Genomic DNA, 21,202 nt, shown 5'->3' with positions numbered 1-21,202 from the left:
ATCTGTTCAGAGAAGGTCTATACAGAGCACCAGCTTGGTTTGTGACAGTGCTGTGTGATGTCAGGCCACAAGCAGGGATAAAACATGTGCCCTCTCATCAAAAAACTGATACAGAACGGCTGAGTACCCTTCACCACACACAACTCACAAGAGCAGAAGTACCAAATGAAGGAGATGGAATGATCTCAGTTGTGTTTAAATGCACAGAAAAAAAATTGGAAGGAAAATACTAAGATGTTAAGAATAAGTCTAATTGGGAAGAGGGATTAGGGGCAATTTTGTCCTATTCCTTTATGCTTATTCATTCTCAGATTTTTTATCATAGTTATGCTCATTGCCAAGAATATGATGTATTTCTATTAAATATTTTAGAAAATATGTTATCTATGATATAGTATAGTTTCCTAACATAATGTACCAGCTCTAATATATTATTGAAATTATAGATAATAATCCTGTTCTAGGGATTCGTAGCAAGGTGAATTAAAACTGCAATCAAAATCTAATTCAAACTTATCAGAAACCTTCAAATTTTCTATGTATTTTGACTCAGCAAATCTATTTCTAGAAGCTTAGCTTAAGGAAATAATCATGGAGGGGCGCCTGGGTGGCTCAGTTGGTTAAGCGACCGACTTTGGCTCAGGTCATGATCTCGCAGTTTGTTGAGTTCAAGCCCGGCGTCAGGCTCTGTGCTGACAACTCAGAGCCTGGAGCCTACTTCAGATTCTATGTCTCCCCCTGTCTCTACCCCTCCCCTGCTCACGCTCTGTGTCTCTCTGTCTCTCAATAATAAATGAACATTAAAAAAATTTTGGGACGCCTGGGTGGCGCAGTCGGTTAAGCGTCCAACTTCAGCCAGGTCACGATCTCGCGGTCCGTGAGTTCGAGCCCCGCGTCAGGCTCTGGGCTGATGGCTCAGAGCCTGGAGCCTGTTTCTGATTCTGTGTCTCCCTCTCTCTCTGCCCCTCCCCCATTCATGCTCTGTCTCTCTCTGTCCCAAAAATAAATAAACGTTGAAAAAAAAATTAAAACAAAAATTAAAAAAAAAAAGAAAATAATCATGGAAGGCTTTATTGATTGGGTGGCTCAGTCAGTTAAGCATCTGACTTCAGCTCAGATCATGATCTCACGATTCGTGAGTTCGAGCCTTGCATTGGGCTCTGTGCTGACAGTTGTTGAGGCTACTTGGGATTCTTTCTCTCTCAGTCCCTCCTCCACTTGCTCTCTCTCAAAATAAATAAATAAAATTAAAAAAAAGAAAAGAATGATGGAAGAATACAAAGATATATGGAGGATACCCATTAAGGTGCTACTTAAAATACTAAAAAATTATAAATAAGACCTAAATGCTCAACAACAGCATTATTAACTAAAAATACTATGACATATCCATAAAATAGACTAATGTGTAGCCATGAAAATAATAGGAATATTTAATAACATCTAGAGAAGCCACAATATATTGAGTGGAGAAAAAAAAAACAGGTCCTGAAACAGAACATACAGAAAGTGTTCCATTTTGTTAATAAAAAAGTTAATACATGGAATAATGATTGGCCAAATATACACCAAAATGTTAATAGCAATGGTTTCTGGGTTGGGAGATTATAAGTGATTAAAAAAAATTTCTATAATGAACATACATTGCTTTTGTAACAATAAAAGTCAACTAAAAGTTAATTCTTAAATCTCCTTAACCCCAGATCCATTTCAGTTCTCTGTGTCCATGCAGCACAACTTCTCAGGTGACTAATTTCCAACCTGCTGTGATTGGGCCTGAGCTGCTTCCAGGGATGAAATACTGCATACACAGATGCAGCTCTGGAACTGTGAGTTCTGGTCATCCATGGCCAAGAGGAAGCTGCCAATCTGAGACAGACTCCGGTGAGGGCCCCGGGATAGCACTCAGGGTGTCCAAGGCCTCCTCTGGCTGCCTGCCAGGGCCTGCACTACAGGTGCACAGCCAGGCTCCCTGGGTACTCCGGGGGCTCACATAGATCTCATCCACAGCAGACTGCCAGAAATTCAGGCATTCATTCCATACATTTATTGAGCACCTAGTGTCTATGTGCTAGGCAATATATTAGGAACTTGACACACATTACTGCCTTCATTCCTCATGAAAACCACTGGAATCATCTCGTGCATCTGATTTTACAGATGACAAACCTGAGGGCAGGGAATTAGGTCCCTTGTCAGTTTGTCACAGTGAGAGGCACAGCTGAGATCCAAATCCTGTGTCTGTGTGGCTGACAAGTCCAGTGTCCTTCGCAATCCTCCAGTACCTCCCACAGGGTATTTCTTTTTAAAACATTAGAAGATCATATTTGAGGCATAGAACGTTAATCCATATCTTTCACTACATTCACAAGCTGCATTTCCATTGAAATCTCACAGTGAATGTGGCCTTGACACACCTCATAGCACCTACTACTGCTGAAGGTCTGCAGGCTCTCAGCCTACAACCCCCATGAGAAGCAGCATCAGAATGTGGAGATCCACCATCACGTTGGGCTCTTGAGCTCCTTCCAGAATCTGGGAAAGCTGGCTGCCTTCAGACTTCACAGAACTGTCTCCCTTTGGCCCAGCATGGATGTATCCAGGGCCAGGACAGCACAGTACAGCCCTGCACTGCCCTCTGCTCCCTGGGCTGTGTCCTGGGCCCCCTGTGTCCAGCTGCATTCTTGCTGGAGCACCATGACAGACATGGTAAAAGAAAGCCGTGTAGGAATACAGAAGAGCCGGTCTACTTGCATTGTGGGTGAGATGTGACAACACACTGAAGGGGTCTCATTCTCCCTGTGGCTGCTTCAGGGCCAGGGAAGTGCTCTTCCCAACTGCCCCCCCCCCCCCCCATCAATGCAGACCACCTCGGGCAGGGCACCCAAGGCACTCCAGACAGTGTTGAGAGGGGGAGGGAGGGAAGCCTGCTTCAAAGCCTGATGAATTGCCTGAAGCAGGAGAAAGGGGGAGAAGCTAGGTGAAGGGATGCACTGGGACTGCAGGTACTTGGAAGCAATTATTATTAGGTACCTACTGCCAATTATTTTCCCCAAATTTCACCTGTCTCTCACATCTAGCCCGTTTAAGATCCTTTCTTTTCTTGGGGGAGATGGCTGCAACCTGAAAAGCAGGCAGAGGCACTGATGAAATGAAGTGTGCCCGTAAGAAGAGCTCCCTTTGCTGGGCCCCAAACCAACCTGCCCCCGCAGTTGCTAGTGGAGGTCTTGAGTTCCATCCAGCAGCCCCCCAGCCCCCTTCTTCCTGAGCACAAGCACAGACCAGCTGCACTTCCACATCCATCCAGCTCAAACCTCTCGGAGCCAATCTTGCCAGCCTGCACAGGAGCTTCTCCCCATTCAGCCTCCTCAACAGTGGTGTCTGAGCTGCTTTCCAGCAACAGTGTCTCCACTGCTTCTTGTGTATAAATAGCAGCTTTTTAATGAGACTAGAAAATCCCTGCTGTAGGTACCTCTTGGAAATAGGCAATCATGACTGTGCTGGCTTCAGATGATTACACGTGTTAAGGCATGGATCCCCCTCAAGGGACCTCAAATTGGGAATGTGAGGACAGATTGCAACATTTGACCTTGAACACTGTGAGCTGCTCCAGGCAACCTGCAAAAGGCTTTCCTAAGCAGACTAAGAAGGAAGCTGATGCACAGAAAAGCAGCATAGACACACACACACACACACACACACACACACACACACACACACACACCTGCCTGACTCCCAGGCTTTCTGCAGGCCAGACTGCATTTTGCCTTTCTTACAGCATATCCCTTCTTTTACCTAAGCTAGTATCTCTTATTTTACATTGCCAGCCTCCAGTCTATGGGGTCCCATCTCTTCTTCAATGCATCTTAACATATGTCAGGTTTTCAGTAGAGACTTTTGGATTCATTGAGAGTTGTCTATCTGATTTTCTGAAGCTTCCTGGAGTAAGAGTTTCCACATCTGGCTTCATTTTTCCTCCTCCCCTCAAAGTCAGTTATTTGCTGGCACTATTATTTGCTGATTTTAGCGAGCATTATTCAGAAGGTTCCCTTATAACTTCTCACCCGACTATCTAACCATCCCTGTCAGAGACCTCACAGCCCAGGAAAGGCTTATGGTATCCCACGGTGCCCATGCAAGCAGGAAACTGAAGGGTGAGGTCAGCATTTCCTGTGTGTACCTCAGATGTACACATACATGTGTGTGTGTGTAAACACACACACACACACACACACACACACAGGAATTGTGGAGTCAAATGAATTTTGAAAGCATTACATGCAGATAAGAAAATTATGGTTTCTGATACATTTTAACCTGCGCTTTCCAAACTGATTTGATCTATGTATTTCCCTGAACAGTGCTCAAGACTAGTGCTCCAGGCCACATGCTCTCGGGTACACATTTCTAGCTTCACTTTCACATAAATGGCCTCAGACAAGCTCCCCATGCATTAATTCCTTGTTTTTCAGCAGAGACTAAATAGAAGCCTCAGAGCAGAGGCAGCTAAAATGAACAAACAGTTCCAGAAATCTGATAGACCTAAGGTCAACGCTAAGATAATCAAGCAGCTGTGATGCGATCACTGTAAATTAGTTACTTAAACTCTGTGAGATCCCATTTTTCTTATTATGAAATAGGATAGCTGTGAGGTACATAGAAAAATCCTTAAAGTGGCCTTTCTTCTTTCTCTTCCTCATCTGCACCTTTCAACTACTGACTGCAGAGGGTGGGTGGAGAGGTACCTAACTGGTAAGTCTGGAAGCCCAGATCACCTAAGTTGGTGTTTAAAAATGTACCTCAGATTTGTTTTAATCAGGTATGTTAAGACATGGGAACATGGAAACGACTTTCATGAAGGAATAAATTAATACTCAGAGTTCCCTACAAACAGGAAGTGTGGTATGCCATGCAAGGCCACATGGGGAAGCACCAGCATCAGTAAGGAGGCACGTAGAGTGGGGGAAAACATGGGTGGTTTCAGGTGAGGTGGGGTAACTAGGCCTAGAATGGGCTTGTGTGAATAATTTCAGCATATTGACCCTGGGATGATTAGGGCAGGGGAATAGATAGTGGCACTGAGCGTGAGAGCTCCATAAAAGAGGGGGTTGGGAGTGTGGGCTCTGGATTGGTCAGTCTTCATTAGAAGAGAATGGTCTCAGATGGAGTGTCTGCTCTCTGGGAAAGAGGTAATCTGGGAGTGGCTTTCTCCATGGTGTCAGCAAGGCCCCAAGACATCAAAGCATTAGCAAATAATAACATGATTAATGCAATTAATTCTTTGTATGCTTAGAAGAAGAGGATGTGATCCTCACTATTTATTGATTTCAAAGTTGTCAACATGTTTAGAACTTAACTCATCATCTTCCTTTCCTAAACCTGTTTGTCCTGGACTGCTTACCTCAGTGAGAGCATCTCCATCTACCCAGGTATCTAGATCAAACATCTTGGAATTATAGACTCTCTTTTGCTGTGAGCCACCACTCAGTTCTCCTTCTGATAAAAGACGTGCTGCCCAATGCTGGAAACTGATGGCAGTCTTCAGTAACAGTCCTTTCAGGGACTGCCAAAGCCTTAAGGAGACCCTTTACCAAAGTCCCTGCCCCTCTATCCAGTTGCCCACAGTCAGTCAATGTGGAAGGCTAAAGGCTGAGCCATCTTGGCCCAAATCAAGACAAGTCTGAAGGTCCTTCCCCTTCTTTCATGGATGTTGATTCTCTCTGAGTCTGTTTCTCAGGTAACACAACTATGACACCAATCTATTACCAAGTCCTGGCAACATCTTCTACTCCACATCTGTGAAATCTACTTTCAAGTCTTCCCCTACTATTAGTGTTTTAGTTCATGGCCACCATCTTGACTTGCTTAGATATCCACAAGAGACTGTGAAGAGTCTGGTTTCTGGCCAGAAACCTATGTGGGATCTTTTAGGTCTGATCACAGGCAATCACAAAGACTTTTCCTGGGGAAAGCTGTCCCTCCCCGCCCCCCCCCCCCGCCCCGCCCATTGCCCACAGCAGACAGTGCACTGCAGTCTCTGAAGGGAGTTGTAGTTAAGGCTCAGGCCTCCTGGCCAGCCATGCTCCCACACATACTTGCATTTCTAGCCCAGGCGCCTCCATTTGGAGACCTCTTTAATGGGGACCTTTAGCCTTCCTCAGGTGCCTCTGCAGAGACCTCCTAATGGGGGGGGGGGGAGAGAAACTTTGAAGACGTTTTTCTCCACTTTGACTCAGTACCCAGTACTCCTATCCTTTCCCTGCTCCCAACCCCTGCCCCCCTGTCCATTAGACAATAGGAATCTTTTGTTTTGTCCTCTCTCAGTAGTGACACATTCTCCCCATCTGCCCCGATAGTTGGGAAAATGGAACACTGGGGGAGCCAGCACTTTCTCTTCTTGCTTATATATCATAGTGAGTGATTAAAGGCTGGACTTGTGCTTCATTTTGGCATGTCTTAATTAGTTACTCCAAAACCTGGCAGCTCAACTCTCTCCAGCTCAGCTTAGTTAATGATGGACTCCTAATTGTTCTTCTTGTATAACAATAAAAATGATCTTTTAAGATGGAATTTGCACCCAACATTAACCAAGATAGACCATACTCTGTGCCACAAAATAAAGCCTTAAAAATTTAAAGGAACTAAATCATACAAAAATATGTTTTCTGACAATAATTGAATTTAACTACAAATCAATAAAAGATATTTGGAAGAATCCCTAAATATTTGGAAGTTTAAAAAAATTGAAATAATCTATGGATAAAAAAGGAAGTCACAAGGGAAACTAAAAAATATTTTTAATTGGATACAAATAACACAACATATCAAAATTTGTGAAATATAGCTAAAGCAGTGCTTAGAATAAGACTCATAGGTTTAAATGCTTCTATGAGAAAAAGAGAAAGGTTTCAAATTAATTATCTACACTTACACCTTAAGAAATTAGGAAAAAATAGCAGAATAAACCCAAAGAAAACAGAGGGCAGGGAATAATAAGGAGAAGAAATCAATGAAATTAAAAACAGAAAAACAGAAAAAAGTCAACGAAACCAAATGCTGGTTCTTTGGAAAGTCAATAAAACTGAAGAACCTCTAGTTAGATTGACTGAAAAATAAAAAAAGAAAGAAGACACAAATTACCAATAACAACAAGAAAAGCAAGGACACTCTACCTGCATTAAAACCACAATAAGGGAAAACTATGAACACTTTATGCCTATGCATTCAAAAATTTAGTTGAAGTGGACCAGTTCCTTGAAACACACCTACTATCAAAGGTCCATGATTTGAATAATCATATGTCTATTAAAGAAACTGAATTCATAGTAAAACAAACCCTTCTAACCACAACAGCAGAATCCTCCAAGGCCCAGACAATTTTATTGCTTAATTCTATCAAACATTGCAGGAAAATAATCCCAAATCTACATAATCTCCTGAAAATTGAAAAGAAAAGAACAATTCTGACAATGCTGAACTTCAGCTGAGCCCTGTGGTCCCAGAAAACAGAAAAACTTCCCCTCTTTTGTGATCCTTTCGTGTTCTGTGAAAGGGCTACCACAAAGTACCACCCTTTTCTCCCATATCCTAAGGTAAGACTACCTCCGTCCTGTAAGGACTCTCTTGTTTTATAAAAGCCCAAGTTTTCTCCCTCTTCTCCAAGACTTTCCTCAGTAAGGAACATTCTCCCCACTGCAGTAGCCTGAATAAAACCATCTCTATTGCCCAGTGCTCTTCATCTTTGGCAGTTTTGGTTCTGTGACGTGTACAGCGCCAGAGCCTGCCTTCTGATCCTTGTTTGCTCCACGCAGTTGATGAGCCCCTCCTTTCCAAATGGTGATGGGGAAACAGTGGTGTGTGGGGCTCCTGGTCCTGGGCTCTGCACTTGTGTCCATCAGTAGCATGGTAAGGATTTCATTTTGATTCCTTTTGAGTGCTCACTTGATTTCTGGTGCTGGCTTCATTTGGTTTCTTGGTTTGACCGTTTGGTGATCTCTGTAAACAGATAATGGTTTATAGAGATCTTGTTTCTGTTGAGTGAAGATGGCAGAGAATCTGGTTTGTTTGTCTTCTGTTTGTCTAGTTGTCTATGTTAAGGTCAAATCAATTAAGAATTTCATGCCCACCAGCATGTGGATAGCTGGACTGGCGAGTTTTGTATTTCTGTGTATGCTTGACCTGTGCCTGAAATTTTTATAAGCTTTCTCTTTGTAATCAGAAAGGTCTTTCCCTCTTACTGTGTAGGTGTGTAATATTTTCCTAACTTCAGGCAGTATTACCAAATTAGATCATAAAATCTCTTAAAGGAGTTCTATTCTGATCAGCTTGAAAATAAATTAGCATTTGTAATAATTGAATATTCCTAATATTAAAGAAGTTAAGGAAATTGAACCTCAAATATATATATATATATATTCTTAAGTTTTAGTTATTTAAGTAATCTCTATATCCAGTGTGGGGATCGAACTCACAACCCCAAGTTCAAGAGTTGGATGCTGTTATGATTGAGCCAGCCAGGTGCCCTGAACCTAAAATATTTTCAACGTGAAAAAAATAACTCAGAAACAGTTTAACTGTTTAAGTTCAGATAATTTAGGTAAATCTTTGGCAGACAAGACTAATTTAATATGTGACTTAATAAATGGAGTGATGTTTTCTATATGTTAAATAATTATTAGTGTTAACTAATATATGTGTAGGTTTTTATTCTACTTGGGTATGTTCCTCCTAAACTTACACAGGCTTACTGACTAGTAAGCTAGCTAGTAAGCTAATGCTAGTAAGCTAGCATTACTGTTACTAAATGTTTACCATTATGAAAAATATGCATTTGTGTTTAACAAATTTGAATCATTATTCTAACAAATTTTCTTTCAATAGTAAGTGTGTCAACTTGAATATAATTTCCAAGATTTTTATGTCACTTAACCTTCGAGTTAACTGATGGATAGTCAATAGATACTTAGATTATTTCAATAAGATAGAATACTGAATCGTTCATTGATTACTAAACATAAAGTTTATGTATTCTTGTTCTTTTAATGCTACAGAGAGACTATATATATGTATTTGGGTCTTTTAATGAATGTGTTTCCTTTCTCTACTTTGAGAAGTATTCCGTGAGGGGTATAGATAGAACTAGAAAGTTGTGAGAGAAGAGTTCAACTTGTCATGGTCAAAGCTGATGAAGAGTTGCTAGGTTTTATAAGATTAGCAAAAGGAGCTATAGTATCAAATATTATACTTATGCAAAAAAGAGAAGAATTTGGTTTTCCCTTTGTTAAAACGACAAAAATTTCTTGGATTATTGGTTTTCTCTTAATATGAGGTTGTGTAGGGTTATTTATTGCTTTCTGTGTACTTTGCCTAGACAGCAGAGATTCTGTATATTATGAAACCAATCTTTGTGTTTATGTTGACTTTGCCATGTCTCTGATCACTCCAGATCACAAAGATCTCTTAATTAGACAAGAGCTAAGATTCCTTACAATTATGCTTATTTATTTTTGAAAGAGAGATCGAGAGAGAGAGACAAAGAGTGTGAGCAGGGAGAAGCAGAGACAGGGAGACATCGATCCAAAGCAAGCTCCAGGCTCTGAGCTGTCAGCATAGAGCCCGACATGGGGCTTGAACTCATGAACCGCAAGATGACGACCTGAGCCAAAAGTTAGACACTTAACTGACTGAGCCACCCAGGTGCCCCCGTAATCATGTTTATTTTAGAAATACACTTTGGTTACACAGATAGTCAAGTGTTGTTCAGTAACCCATGATCTTATCATAATCACTGTTCAAATCTCTTGACAACTTTTGATATTTTGTCTTTCCAAAATTAAATTCTTAAAGATAACTTCTGAACCTGAAACTGCCTTTGGGATCTCCCAGAGGGTTCTTGGAAAATCACAAAGCATTTGTTCTTTCACCTTGTAAAAAATACAAGTGTTATAAATATTTATGTTTATCTGATATGTTACCATAGATGAGTTGATGAGAAGACCTGTCAAGTCCAAAAGAAATATCTGACCTTCCCTAGGTTAAATGTGAATGGATAAAAGGTTAACATAAGTATTTCAGAAATTGTATGCTTTATGGCAAGTTCATAGAGAATTGCCAATGCCCTTGCTATCCATGATGTGTTCCTATTTATCAGAGTATTGATCCTACTTTGCCTGGTATCATACAACAATAACATAGCATTATAAGCCATGATCTCATTTATTTTTAAATGTTAACTTGGTTGCAACTTTTACTTTTTTAATTTGAATCTAGCATTTTGTAGGCCAGTAGTTTTCAATTAGGGATTGAAATAATAAGATGTATGCAGCAATTTTGTTAATATACAGATGTTTAGGACCTGCTCCAAACTATTCAATCTCTTTATAGGTATTCTTGCTATATTCTAACTACATGGTTTGTATATTCATAATAAATTTTCTCAGGATTATTATATATCAGAAGATTTTTTTTCTCTGTAAAGATTATGTTCATTTATTTTAATAAATTAGCTATAATGTTAACCATCTTCTTTGAAAATAGGGATAATCATTATGTTTATAATTATGTCTCAAATGTTTTGATTGACTTTATTATCTTGTTTTGTATACTGCAGAAAGATCCAAAATTCCTTGTCTGTTATATTATTCTTATTTTGAATCTCATGAGATCTCTCACTTTTAAAGTTATTAGTAATAACTTAACCACAGACACTTTAAGTCTTCTGCAGATAGTTTTTTTGTTTTGTTTTATTCTGATGCTTCAGCTACTGGCCCAAGAGCTGCTGCAACAACGAAGTGTCTCAGAATCCCATGAAAGGGACTATGACAGGTACCTTTGAGTGTAGGGTTCTGGTGATGTTACATAATCGGCTTTGAGACTGCAATAGTGGATTCCTAAAACTCTAGCAGAGAAGCAGATGGGTTTTAGAGACTGCAATACCAAGACAGACCAGAGAAATAATTAATTATATTAAACTATATGAATTGATAAGGGATGATTGTGGGGTTTCTTTGAAATATTGTTAATATTTTAATGTTCTATTTTCTGGATACATAAGGAACCACTTTTTTTCCCCTTAAGTTACCTTCAGCTGAAGAATAACCATAGACCATGCTTTTGTAAAATTAAACATTTGTTAATTACACCTTTCTCTCCCTGCCTGAGCCCTCTAGAATTTGGACACTCTGAGTATTCTTATTTTCATAGCAATATAATTGTTTGCATAGGTTCAATAAGTATCTATCCTCCTTGTTAACAGGAGGCACACCTGGAAACTTGGCTATACAACCAAAGCCTTGCATAGAATATCATATTTAAGAATATGAATTTAATGAAGTACACTGAAATGCTTTTAAGGAACTAAAACTGACTTTATGCAGCCAATGCTCATAAAGCCTTCTTGGAAAAACTGGTTAGATTTGGGGCTTTTACAGTTCCCAGCCCTATAGGTCAGTGAGGAAGGTCAGTTTCTGGCAGGCCCAGGAACATGAGGATATTTAGGAAACTTTTAGAAGGGAGGAATTCACCCAAATCTGTAGGTACTAGAGGTGATATCTGGTGGGCAGTCCATGGCTTGGCTTCCTAGCCTCTGATGTACAATGTTCAAAAATTGGAAGACTTCATATTGTCAAGATCTCAATTCTCCTCAAACTGATTTACAGATTCATCACAATCTGTATCAAGACTGCAGAAGGACATTTTGTAGATATTGATAAATTGATTATAAATTGCATATGGAAAGGCAAAAAACCCAGAATAACTACAGTAATACTGAAAAAGAAGGATAAAATGAGAGGGTTCATATATTTTTCTCAAGACATACTATAAAGCTACAGTACTCAAGACAAATGGTATGGGCAAAAAGATAGACCCTTACATCAATGGAACAGAACAGAGAGTCCAGAAATAGAGGCACAAATGTAGACAGCTGGTTTTTGACAAAAGGACAAAGGCAATTCAATGGAGAAAGGATAGTCTTTTTAACAAAGGGTGCTACGAAACTGGACACACAAAAGCAAAAAAAAAAAAAAAAAAAGAAAGAAATTTGACCCTCATCTCAAACTATATAGAAATTAACTCAAAATGGATAAAAAAAATCTGAGTATAAAATGTAAAATTATGGAACTGTCTAGAAGAAAATACAGGAAACACTCTGTCCTCAGGTTCAGCAAAGGAGTTCCTGGATACAACAGTAAAAGTATGGTCCATAAAAGAAAAATTATAAATTGGGTTCCACTGAAATTACAAACTTTTGCTCTGCAGAAGATATTGTTAAATAATTAAAATACAATCCATAGACTGGAAAAACTATTGGCAAATCACATATCTGACAAGGTATCTGTATTCAGAATATATGAAGAATTCTCAAAACTCAGTAATTAGAAAACAAATAATCCAATGAAAACTGGGCAAAACATTCAGGCACTCTGCCAAAGAAGATATATATCTGGCAAATAGCATATGAAAAAATGTTCAACATCATACTCACTGAGGAAATGCAAATTAAAACCAAATGAGATATCACACAGATAAAACACTGGCAATACTAAGTACTGACAAAAATACAGAACAATGGGAACCATCGTACTTTGATGGTGAGAATGAAAATGGTACATTCACTTTGAAAAAGTGTTTGATAGCTTCTTATAGTTAAGGATACACTTAGAAAATCACCCAGTAATTTAGTCCTAGGTATAAAATTATGTCCATATAAAGACTCGTACACTAATGTTCATAGTAGCTTTATTTATAATAGACAAAAACTGGAAACCCAAATGTCCTTAAATTAGTGAACTAATAGACAAACTGTGGTATATCCATTAAGTGGAATACTATTCAGCAATTAAAAGGAAAAATAACTTGATACATGCAAAAACACAGATGAACCTCAAATGCGTTATGCCAGGTGAAAGAAGTCAACCTCAAAAGGCAATACAATGAGTCCATTTATATGACACTTTGGAATAGTCAAATCTATATGGATGGAGACTAGACTAACCAGGAACTGGGGGTGGGGAGAGGGGTTGACTACAAAGGGACAGCATTAAGTTTTTAGATTAATGGGACTCTTCTGTATTTAGATTATCATGGTGGTTACATGACTGTATACATTTGTCAAAACTCTTAGAACTATACAGCAAAAAGAGTAACTTTACTGTGTATAACTTCAAAAATAAAATAAAGAAGGAAAGAAAGTATGCAAGCAATTTGACCACATCAACATCCTGCTTGAAACCTTTCCATAGCTCCAAGAACTGTTAGTCCACAGTTGTTAGCATGGATCCACAGCCTGGTCCTCCTTCTCTCTTGTTATGCTCCTCATTCCATATTATTTGCAATTCCTGCATATTTAAAGCACCTGATACAGTACCCAGTGCAGGGACTCAGTAAACACAGGCTCTCTTCATTTGAACATCGTTCTGCATTTGTTTATGTTGGCCCTTTCTCATGAAGGCTCTTTCTACTCCTCACTCCAGCTAACTTGCAGGCATGAAGACTCAGGCAATACCTTCTCCTGAAGGGTTTCTCTGACTCACTTCCTCCCCATCTCTGCCCCTCATAACAGGTGGACTCTGGTGCCTCTCTTCTGAGCTTCCCCATCTATGCAATAAAGGCTTGGGGATGTTCAAACCTTACACATTTTGAAGAAGGGCCTGGCCTTCAGCTGGTTTGAGGGAGATTGACTCTAAGGGTCTGAAATATCCTGCCTGATAAGTGTGGCTTTGTATACCTGGGCCTTCAGCCACTCCAGACAGTTTATACTAACAGTGTGATTGACCATGGGGTCCCTGGGCTACACTGTATCAGTGTAACTCTGGAGAGCTTGGAGACTTTAGTTAAGGTCAGTCTTGTGGGCACTACATGCCTAAGTAATTGACCTCCAATAAAAACCCTGGACACCAAGGCTTCAGCATACTCTCCTGGTTGGCAATACTTCCTACATGTTGTCACATGCACGCTGTTGCTGGGAGAACCAAGCATGGTCCATGTGATTCCATGGGAGGGGACATCTGGAAGTTTGCTCCTGGTTTCCCTTGGACTATGGCCTACGATCATTTTGCCTTGGTTGATTTTAATCTGTATGCTTCCACCATAATAAACTGGAACAGCTTTTCTGAGCTGTGTGAGTCTTTCTAGAGAATCCTCCACTGAGAGTGGCTTGGGGCCATGGGTTCCCCCTGACACATCATACCACTGGGTTTACTTCTATCAGAGCACTTATAATGAGCTGTCACTGTCTGTCTCTTTCTGTGCTGTCATTTATTTAAGAGCAAGAACCTTGTATGATTTGCCTACCATCTTAGTGCCTAGTACTGTGCCTGGAACATGATGAGTGTTAAATAAATGTCTGACTTCAAGAGAGGCCTAGCCTTCTCATAAGTCTGATTCCTATCCAAGTCAGAAAAATGCCTCAGGGACTTGCAGAGGAATGTGGAAGTAGCAAGCCTTTTCTCCTAAGAAGAAATCATAAGGCATTAACCATGCAAAAGCACAGGTAGTAAAAACTGTCAACTCCAGAAGCCTGAACTGAGAATTAATTCTGTCAGACAAGACACCCAGAGTAGGAATTTTAAAAGCCTTAGCTCAGGAGTGGCAGTATGTAACATGGCTGAGGGCTATGGAGACTAGGTGGTTGCTTAGGGGGAGATGAGAAGAGCAGGACAGAAAGAAGGGTTACAGAAATTCCACTTTGTCATCTATGTTTTATTTTCAGATTCTGCCTTTAAGGAAAGCCCTCTCTGCACCAGAAAAAGTGAGGTTTCAATGGAAAATGCCAAGAGTGTACATTTAAAATTCAAGAAGTCTTTTCGAAATAAGGAGAATCTATAGGTCTCTGGTAGATTCCGTGGCTGATGCTCTGCCCTGCAGGTAAGCTGCAATTCCAGTCTCCAGTACTAGCCTTTCTGGTTCTTGATGACAACTACACAAATGTTTAGCAATACACTCCATTACAAAATCACAAAAACAACAATTAAGTTTGCTAAGGATCTTTTACTGGTAATTCTTAATTTTTCTTAAGAGAAAAACATAGTTCAATTAAACACACACATGCTTTGTCTTAGAGCCATAGACCAAACAGAAACACAGCATACAATAAATGCCAACTCACAGACGGTATCCACCCCAAATCAATAGCTCTGACTAGAGTCATGGAATTTTATAGTTGATTAGAGAAGAGGTCAGGTCTTTGATTTCAATGTCTTCGTTTTGAAAATGGGGTAACTGGGATCTAGAAAAAAGCCATGAGTGTTGAATAAAGATAATAGCATGGAAATAGCCAAGACAGTACTTTGATATGTCCTCCCCCACACAACACAACCTTTCCTTTCTGGACCTGGCCCAGCCTCCACTCCAAATCTGGCAAAGAGCCCTTATCAAATCACATGGATCCAGACCTAGAGCTCTAGGGAGACATGACCTAGCTAGGCAGACTAGGATGAGTTACTGCATCTCTCTGGGCCTGTTGTTGTACCTGAGTTGTAGGATAATAATGCTTACCTCACTGGATTTTATGTGGTGAAGGAGGTAACATGCAGCATCATACCTGGCATATAGAAGGTACTCAAAAAATTACTCTCCCTTTGTTCTTCCCATTGACTCCCCATCTATGGCAGCCTTTCCAAGATCTCCTCATCTAAACCACAAATCCAAAGAGTATTACTTGAGTGCTTATTTTCTCAATTCCTTCTAAGGACGGCAAATAGCTAGTACCATTCCAGAAGAGAAGAGAGTTCTTGCATTGCATCCAGTAGATGTCTTGGGACATTAGGGCTTAATTCTCTGTAGGAATCCAGTTGAGATGGTTTCATGGACTCACAAAGCTCTACAGGGTTCATGGCAGTACACTGTTACAAATCTGGTTTTGGATATTACTGATACAGGGTTCCCAAAACAAGGCAGGTGGTAGAGGGTTGAGGGATGGGACTGAGGATGAAGAGGGGATTCAAAATGCTTTCAAGCCCTGGGTCTCCATAGTTGGTTACTGACCAGCACTCCCTGAGCACGAGCATTGTTCTGTCCATAAGTCTAGTGATACCTGTGTTCTGTGAGGGGCATGGCATTTGCTTTTGGGCCTCACATAAACTCTTCCAATATCATGCTGCTTTAAACTCTGCCCTCCCATTATAGGGGCATCTCTGAGTCCCTCAAGGAGCAGTTTTCTGGGCCTTAGCTTTTACCTTTCCCCACCCCCCAACACACACATACACATCACCCCAGAACTTCACACACACACACACACACACACACACACACACACACACACACACACACAGCTGTCTAGTATCTCTGAAACTCATCCAGGCTGCCTCCATGCCCCTGGTGTGGTCTGGAGAGTCCCTGAATCTCAGAGTCACCTAATAAACCTGGGTTTCTTCCATTTCCATCTGCCTCACCCCTGCTCTGGGGCAAAGAATCCTTGGGTACACCAGGGCACCTCCTCCAGCTTCTCTGGGCCTGTTTGCCATTGCTAAGGTGGAGCTGGTATGTCTTCTCACTCTGGAAGTGGAAGGAAAGCCATTTGGGCAAAGAGAAAAAAAGGAGTCCTTTGCCAGTTTCCTTAAAGTCTCACTTATGGTATTATCTAGTTTGGTTTTCTCAAGTGGGGTTTCTACTTAAGTACCCCAGAGAGGAAGGAGAGTTTCAAGGGAATTGAGATGGGAGGGTGTCAGAGCTGCAGAATTTTGAAAACCTTTTATTTGGAGGAGACACCAACTTTTCTGAGTTTCATGTGTTTGTTTTGGGACAGCGCAGATGAGAATCGTGGAGTGCTCAATACAAGGGTCTGGGCATCACCTTCCTTGTCTAAACCCACTGACTTTAGAGCAGAGTCCCAACCCTGTATCTGCCAGTAAAGGTACAACCCTTGGGAGCCAACCTTTGACTCTACTCCTCAACGTGGTCTATGCTCCACCCCTGGGGGAAGGTGGGAACTGCTGTCTGCATGCCACCCCCCCAACCCCCAGCCCCTGCTCCTCTCGGGTTGGCGGCTCTGACCAGAGCACACACAGCGCCTCACTTCCACCTCCACCACTGGGTATGACCACAGACTGTACCCTCTACCCCATGCATAAGCATAATGCACACATTACCTCCTGCCCCCTACCGCCTGATTTCTGATTTCTGGGCAGTACCTGTCTTCCTTTACAGCTCCCACTTCAGGGGCTCAAAAATAACTTTTTGAATGTTTGCAAGAAGTAAAATACAAAGAATCCAGTTTGCCAACTAACCAAGGGTTGGGGATCACCATTTATAAAACCACTCTGGACTTGCTTAACTAATACGTAGGGTCAAAGTCTTCTCAATCTGTAGCCAGAACGCGGTCCTCCGACTAGAGCGGGGAGCACATGGTCCTGGGGACCCCAGAGCAACCCTATCTCGGAGAAACAGCACTGCTTGCTTCAGAGGGCTCGAGACAAGCCCCCTCCTCTGGGTGGGGCGCCTCTGTCCTGAAGCCAGGACCAAACACAATGAATCTGGTCCACCCTTGACCAGCGAGCCCTTTCCCACCTTCTTCCGTTTTAGAGGTCAAAAAACTGCAGTTCGGAAAGCCAGCCACGTGCCGTTGGTCAAGCAAGAACAGTTGCATCAAGGACCAAATTCTATTCTCACCTTAAACACTCAGTCTCCCGGCTGACGACGCGCCCTGCTACGGGAGTGGGGTGCAAACAAGGTCCCAGCTGTAACAGGTAGCCCACTGGTGAAAGTGGGGGGAAGAAGGGACAGGCATGACAGGAGGCGGGGCGGCGGTAAATCAGAAGATAAGCAGGGAAAAGAAAAGGAATCTGGAGGGCGACGCAGCGGGCAGCAAGGAACCAGAAAATGGAAGCGAAAATCAGAGAGAGTGAGGGAGGAGAGGACAGGAAAGAAGAGGAGGCGAGACAGTGTCGCGGGGGAGGGGGAGCGGCAGGTCACGAGAGGACAGACGCGGGGCGCGGCAGGGGCGCGGACGGCGCCCTTACCGGCGGTGGCCGAGCGCAGGCTCTCCAGGCTCCAGGAGCGCGACAGGGCGCCGCGCATGCCCCCGCTGCCGCCGCGGCCTCCGCACACCACGCCGCTGCTGTCGGAGTCCGAGCCCGGGGACAGCCCGGCGCTACTGCCCCCGCTGCTGCTGGTGCCGAGGTCGCCACTCGTCTGCCCGCTCGACTCGCTCGGGCATTGCTGCGCCCGGCTGCAGGCGGGCCCGAGCTCCAGCCACAGGCTCGGCGGCGGCTGGGCCGCGGGCGGCGGGGCGAGCGGGCTGGGGCCGGCGGCGCCGTCGGAGGGCGAGGGGCGTGCGGGCGGGAGCGCGGCGTCCCCGGCCCCATCCCCGCTGCCGCACGGCCGCCGCTCCGGCCCGGCTGACATCATGGGGCTCCGCTAAGGAGGCTCGCGGTCGGCCGCCGCCCGCTCAGGCTCTGCGGGGCGCGCGCGGGGCGGGCGCGGGGCGCGGGGCGCGGTCGGGCGCCGAGCAGGCAGGGCGCGGCGCCACCGCTCGCCGCCCGCCCCCGGCCAGCCTGGCGGGCGCACAGCCGCGGCGGCCACCCGGGTGCGGGTCGCGGGCCCGGTCGGCTCGCGCTCACGCACGCGCGCACGCAGACCTGGAGCGGCGGGGGCGGCGGCGGCGGGCGCGGGCGCGGCGCGCGGGGGCACCGCCACCCTGGGTCCCCGCAGGGCCGATCCCCGCCGCCAGCATTCCCGCGCGTGTGTTAGTTAGGCTGGGGTCATCGGACAAGGGGACGCACCCGTAGGGCCGGTGGGCGCTCGCTTCTCTTCCGCAGGGACCCAGCTCAGACTGCGGGCAGCGCGTCCGTGCCCACGTGGGGGCGGGAACGCAGGCGGGAGCGCGGGGACGGGCTCCGGCTGACCTCCGCGAACACCGTCTCGGGGGAGCGCGCTTGGCCGGGACACGCCCCCAGCCCCCGGGCCTGCCGCGCGCACGGTGTGCGGAGGGGAGCGGCACCGCGATCCTCCCGAGAGCCAGTCAGCAGGAATCTGCCACGCTCAGGAGCATGGTCCCCGCCACGAAAGTGCCTGAAACAGCCTAGCAGCAGGCACAGATGAGAATGGGAGCCCCAAAGCACAAGACAGCCAGGGATTACAGGGGTTTGTTTTGGGGGAGGATAGGGATTGTTAGGGGAAAAAGTTGCTGTTTCCTCGGACCCTCCCAGACACTCCTGAGTGTTTTGTAGGTTCTTGGAGTGTACCTAAAGGGTGAAGTACATCCACTGTTCCATACAAGGACAATACATCAAGAAGTACTTATAGGAAATACAAAATCTGGGAGGTGAAAACAGTGGGAGACTTGGTCTTGGACGTGAGATGTGTGAGGGAAGTCCTAATATGGATTGATATGGACTTATCAGCTTTTTAATGACCCTTCCCTCCCAACGTCCTACCCACCCCACCCCCCTCCCCCAGCAACATCCCTCCTCCAACTCCTCCAAGCCCTAGCAAGCTGGTTGTAAAGTGGCAGAAGTATTAACAACAGTGAGGATGAAATGAGAGGCCACATACCAGCTGGTATAGGGCGGATGCTGCAAAAGTGGTCATTTTCTCCCCTTCTTTGCATTTGGGGTCCGTTTCCTGTTGCCTGTCTCCTCTGTGTGCTCCTAGCGCTGTACCATGGGGAACCCTGTGTCTTCATAATATCTATCTCCTCTCTTCGTAGGCCCTCTGTTATCTCCTCTATCAGATTAATATATTAATATCTGCTGCTTTTAATAGACTCAGGGGCTGGGGACAATGGTATGCCAACATTTATATAAAGTACAAAACCCTATACAAGCATAAGGTAATGCCGGCATTGTTGGGTGTTCAATTGATGGGCCCTGGGGGGTGACTAAGCCAATCCGCATCTTGAAGCTCCTCCCTCAACTTAACTGTACTTGTTTCAGGAGACTGTGTGCTTTCCTAACCACTCCATACCTGGAATGCACACTTCTTATCCATGCCTCTATCCTTTCCTGCCCTTGGGAAGGACAATTCTGTCCTCCCCTTATTCCTGATTATGGGAGGTTCTGCAAGAAGGGCCCCCCTCATATTCTTAAGTGGCTGTCAGGTTGAGGGCTCTGAGATAAGTTCCTGTGGGTGGGAAGAACTGCTCAGGAAGGAGATGGTCATTACCAGCAGGAGGCACAGATCAAGAGACACCACTCCCAACTCATCAGCAAGTCTGGGTTCTGCCTCCAGAATAAGTGTCAAAGTTGTCCATATTTACTTTACTGCTACCAGTATCATACTGTGCTTGGAAGACTGCTTTAGTCTTTTAACTTGTTCCACAGAGCAGCCTGAGAGAGCTCTAAAATATAAATCATACCATGTCACGCTCCTGCTTCAAACCCTTCAGAAGCATCTCTTCACAATTAGCCAGACCCGCAAAACCCGTGTACTGACCTGACCTATCTCTCCAACTCTGATCATCTCCCCCATCCTTTGCTCTCTGCCCTGCAGCCACTGTGGCCACCTTGCTGTTTCTCCTTCTAGCCTCAGGGCCTTTGCACTTATTGTTCCTTTCACCTGGAATGCTCTTCTTTTTGCTTTTCAAGGTACTGGCTCCTTCTCAACATCAGATCTTAGCAAATGTTATCTCCTCAGTGAAACTTCATTTATTTCTTCCTAGGACTCATCTGTCAATGGCTTGTTGTTTATCTGTTGTCTGCCCCCATAGACCATGGATGCTGTGAGGGCAGCAGCTCCTTACCTATCACTGTGTCTCAGTGTGAGCAGAGCACCTGTTGCAGGCTGGGTGCCTGGTAAGTGCCTGTGGGAGAATGAGTGGGGGCATGGAACTGAACAAGAGGCCAGTTAAGCAGGACGAGAAGAACATTCTTGTTCTGCGGGTTCAGAACAGATGAGCAGATGATGTGTGATACTGAATGGATGGTAACAAAGGTGGTGCCTCCAGATGACAGCAGCATGGGCTGATCTAGCCTGTGTAAGCCACAGTCAACCAGACAGCCAAGCACCATGCTTTTTTTGAGTCCATTTTTCTTTTAAGTCTTCCTGAGACTTCAGTAAATTCTTATTTGAACCAGCTATCCCGGTCTCAGCTCTGCTGTAGGGAAGATCAGAGTGTCCTCATTTGAGCTATAGTATGAAAAAGGGATCCACATTTTTTAAGACCACGGTGGTGATGGCAGCTGAAATTACTACATACTATCCAAGGATAAGGGAATCTTGGGGGATGAAAGTTGATGCAATGAGACTTAGCTGCCTCCCTAATATG

The 21,202-nt window shown here is 43.9% G+C and overlaps 1 protein-coding gene across 7 annotated transcripts in view; it reads right to left on the bottom strand.

Annotated features, from left to right (window-relative positions):
* Window positions 1–21,202, bottom strand: part of ARHGEF4 (Rho guanine nucleotide exchange factor 4) — a 261,691-nt gene that overhangs the window by 71,481 nt on the left and 169,008 nt on the right. Inside the window, exon 1 of one of the 7 annotated variants that reach the window (XM_027056099.2) lies at window positions 17,958–18,237. The exons of the other annotated variants lie outside the window; for them this stretch is intronic. Coding sequence (XP_026911900.2) covers window positions 17,958–18,015 — 58 coding nt within the window. The 5' untranslated portion in view covers window positions 18,016–18,237. Of the gene's footprint in view, window positions 1–17,957; window positions 18,238–21,202 lie in introns of those variants that run through there. 7 annotated transcript variants of the gene reach the window in all.

Source organism: Acinonyx jubatus, chromosome C1 (assembly GCF_027475565.1).
Source record: "Acinonyx jubatus isolate Ajub_Pintada_27869175 chromosome C1, VMU_Ajub_asm_v1.0, whole genome shotgun sequence".
Taxonomy (NCBI): Eukaryota; Metazoa; Chordata; class Mammalia; order Carnivora; family Felidae; genus Acinonyx; species Acinonyx jubatus.
Note: the sequence above shows the minus strand (reverse complement) of the source record. Positions and strands in the feature narration are given on the sequence as shown.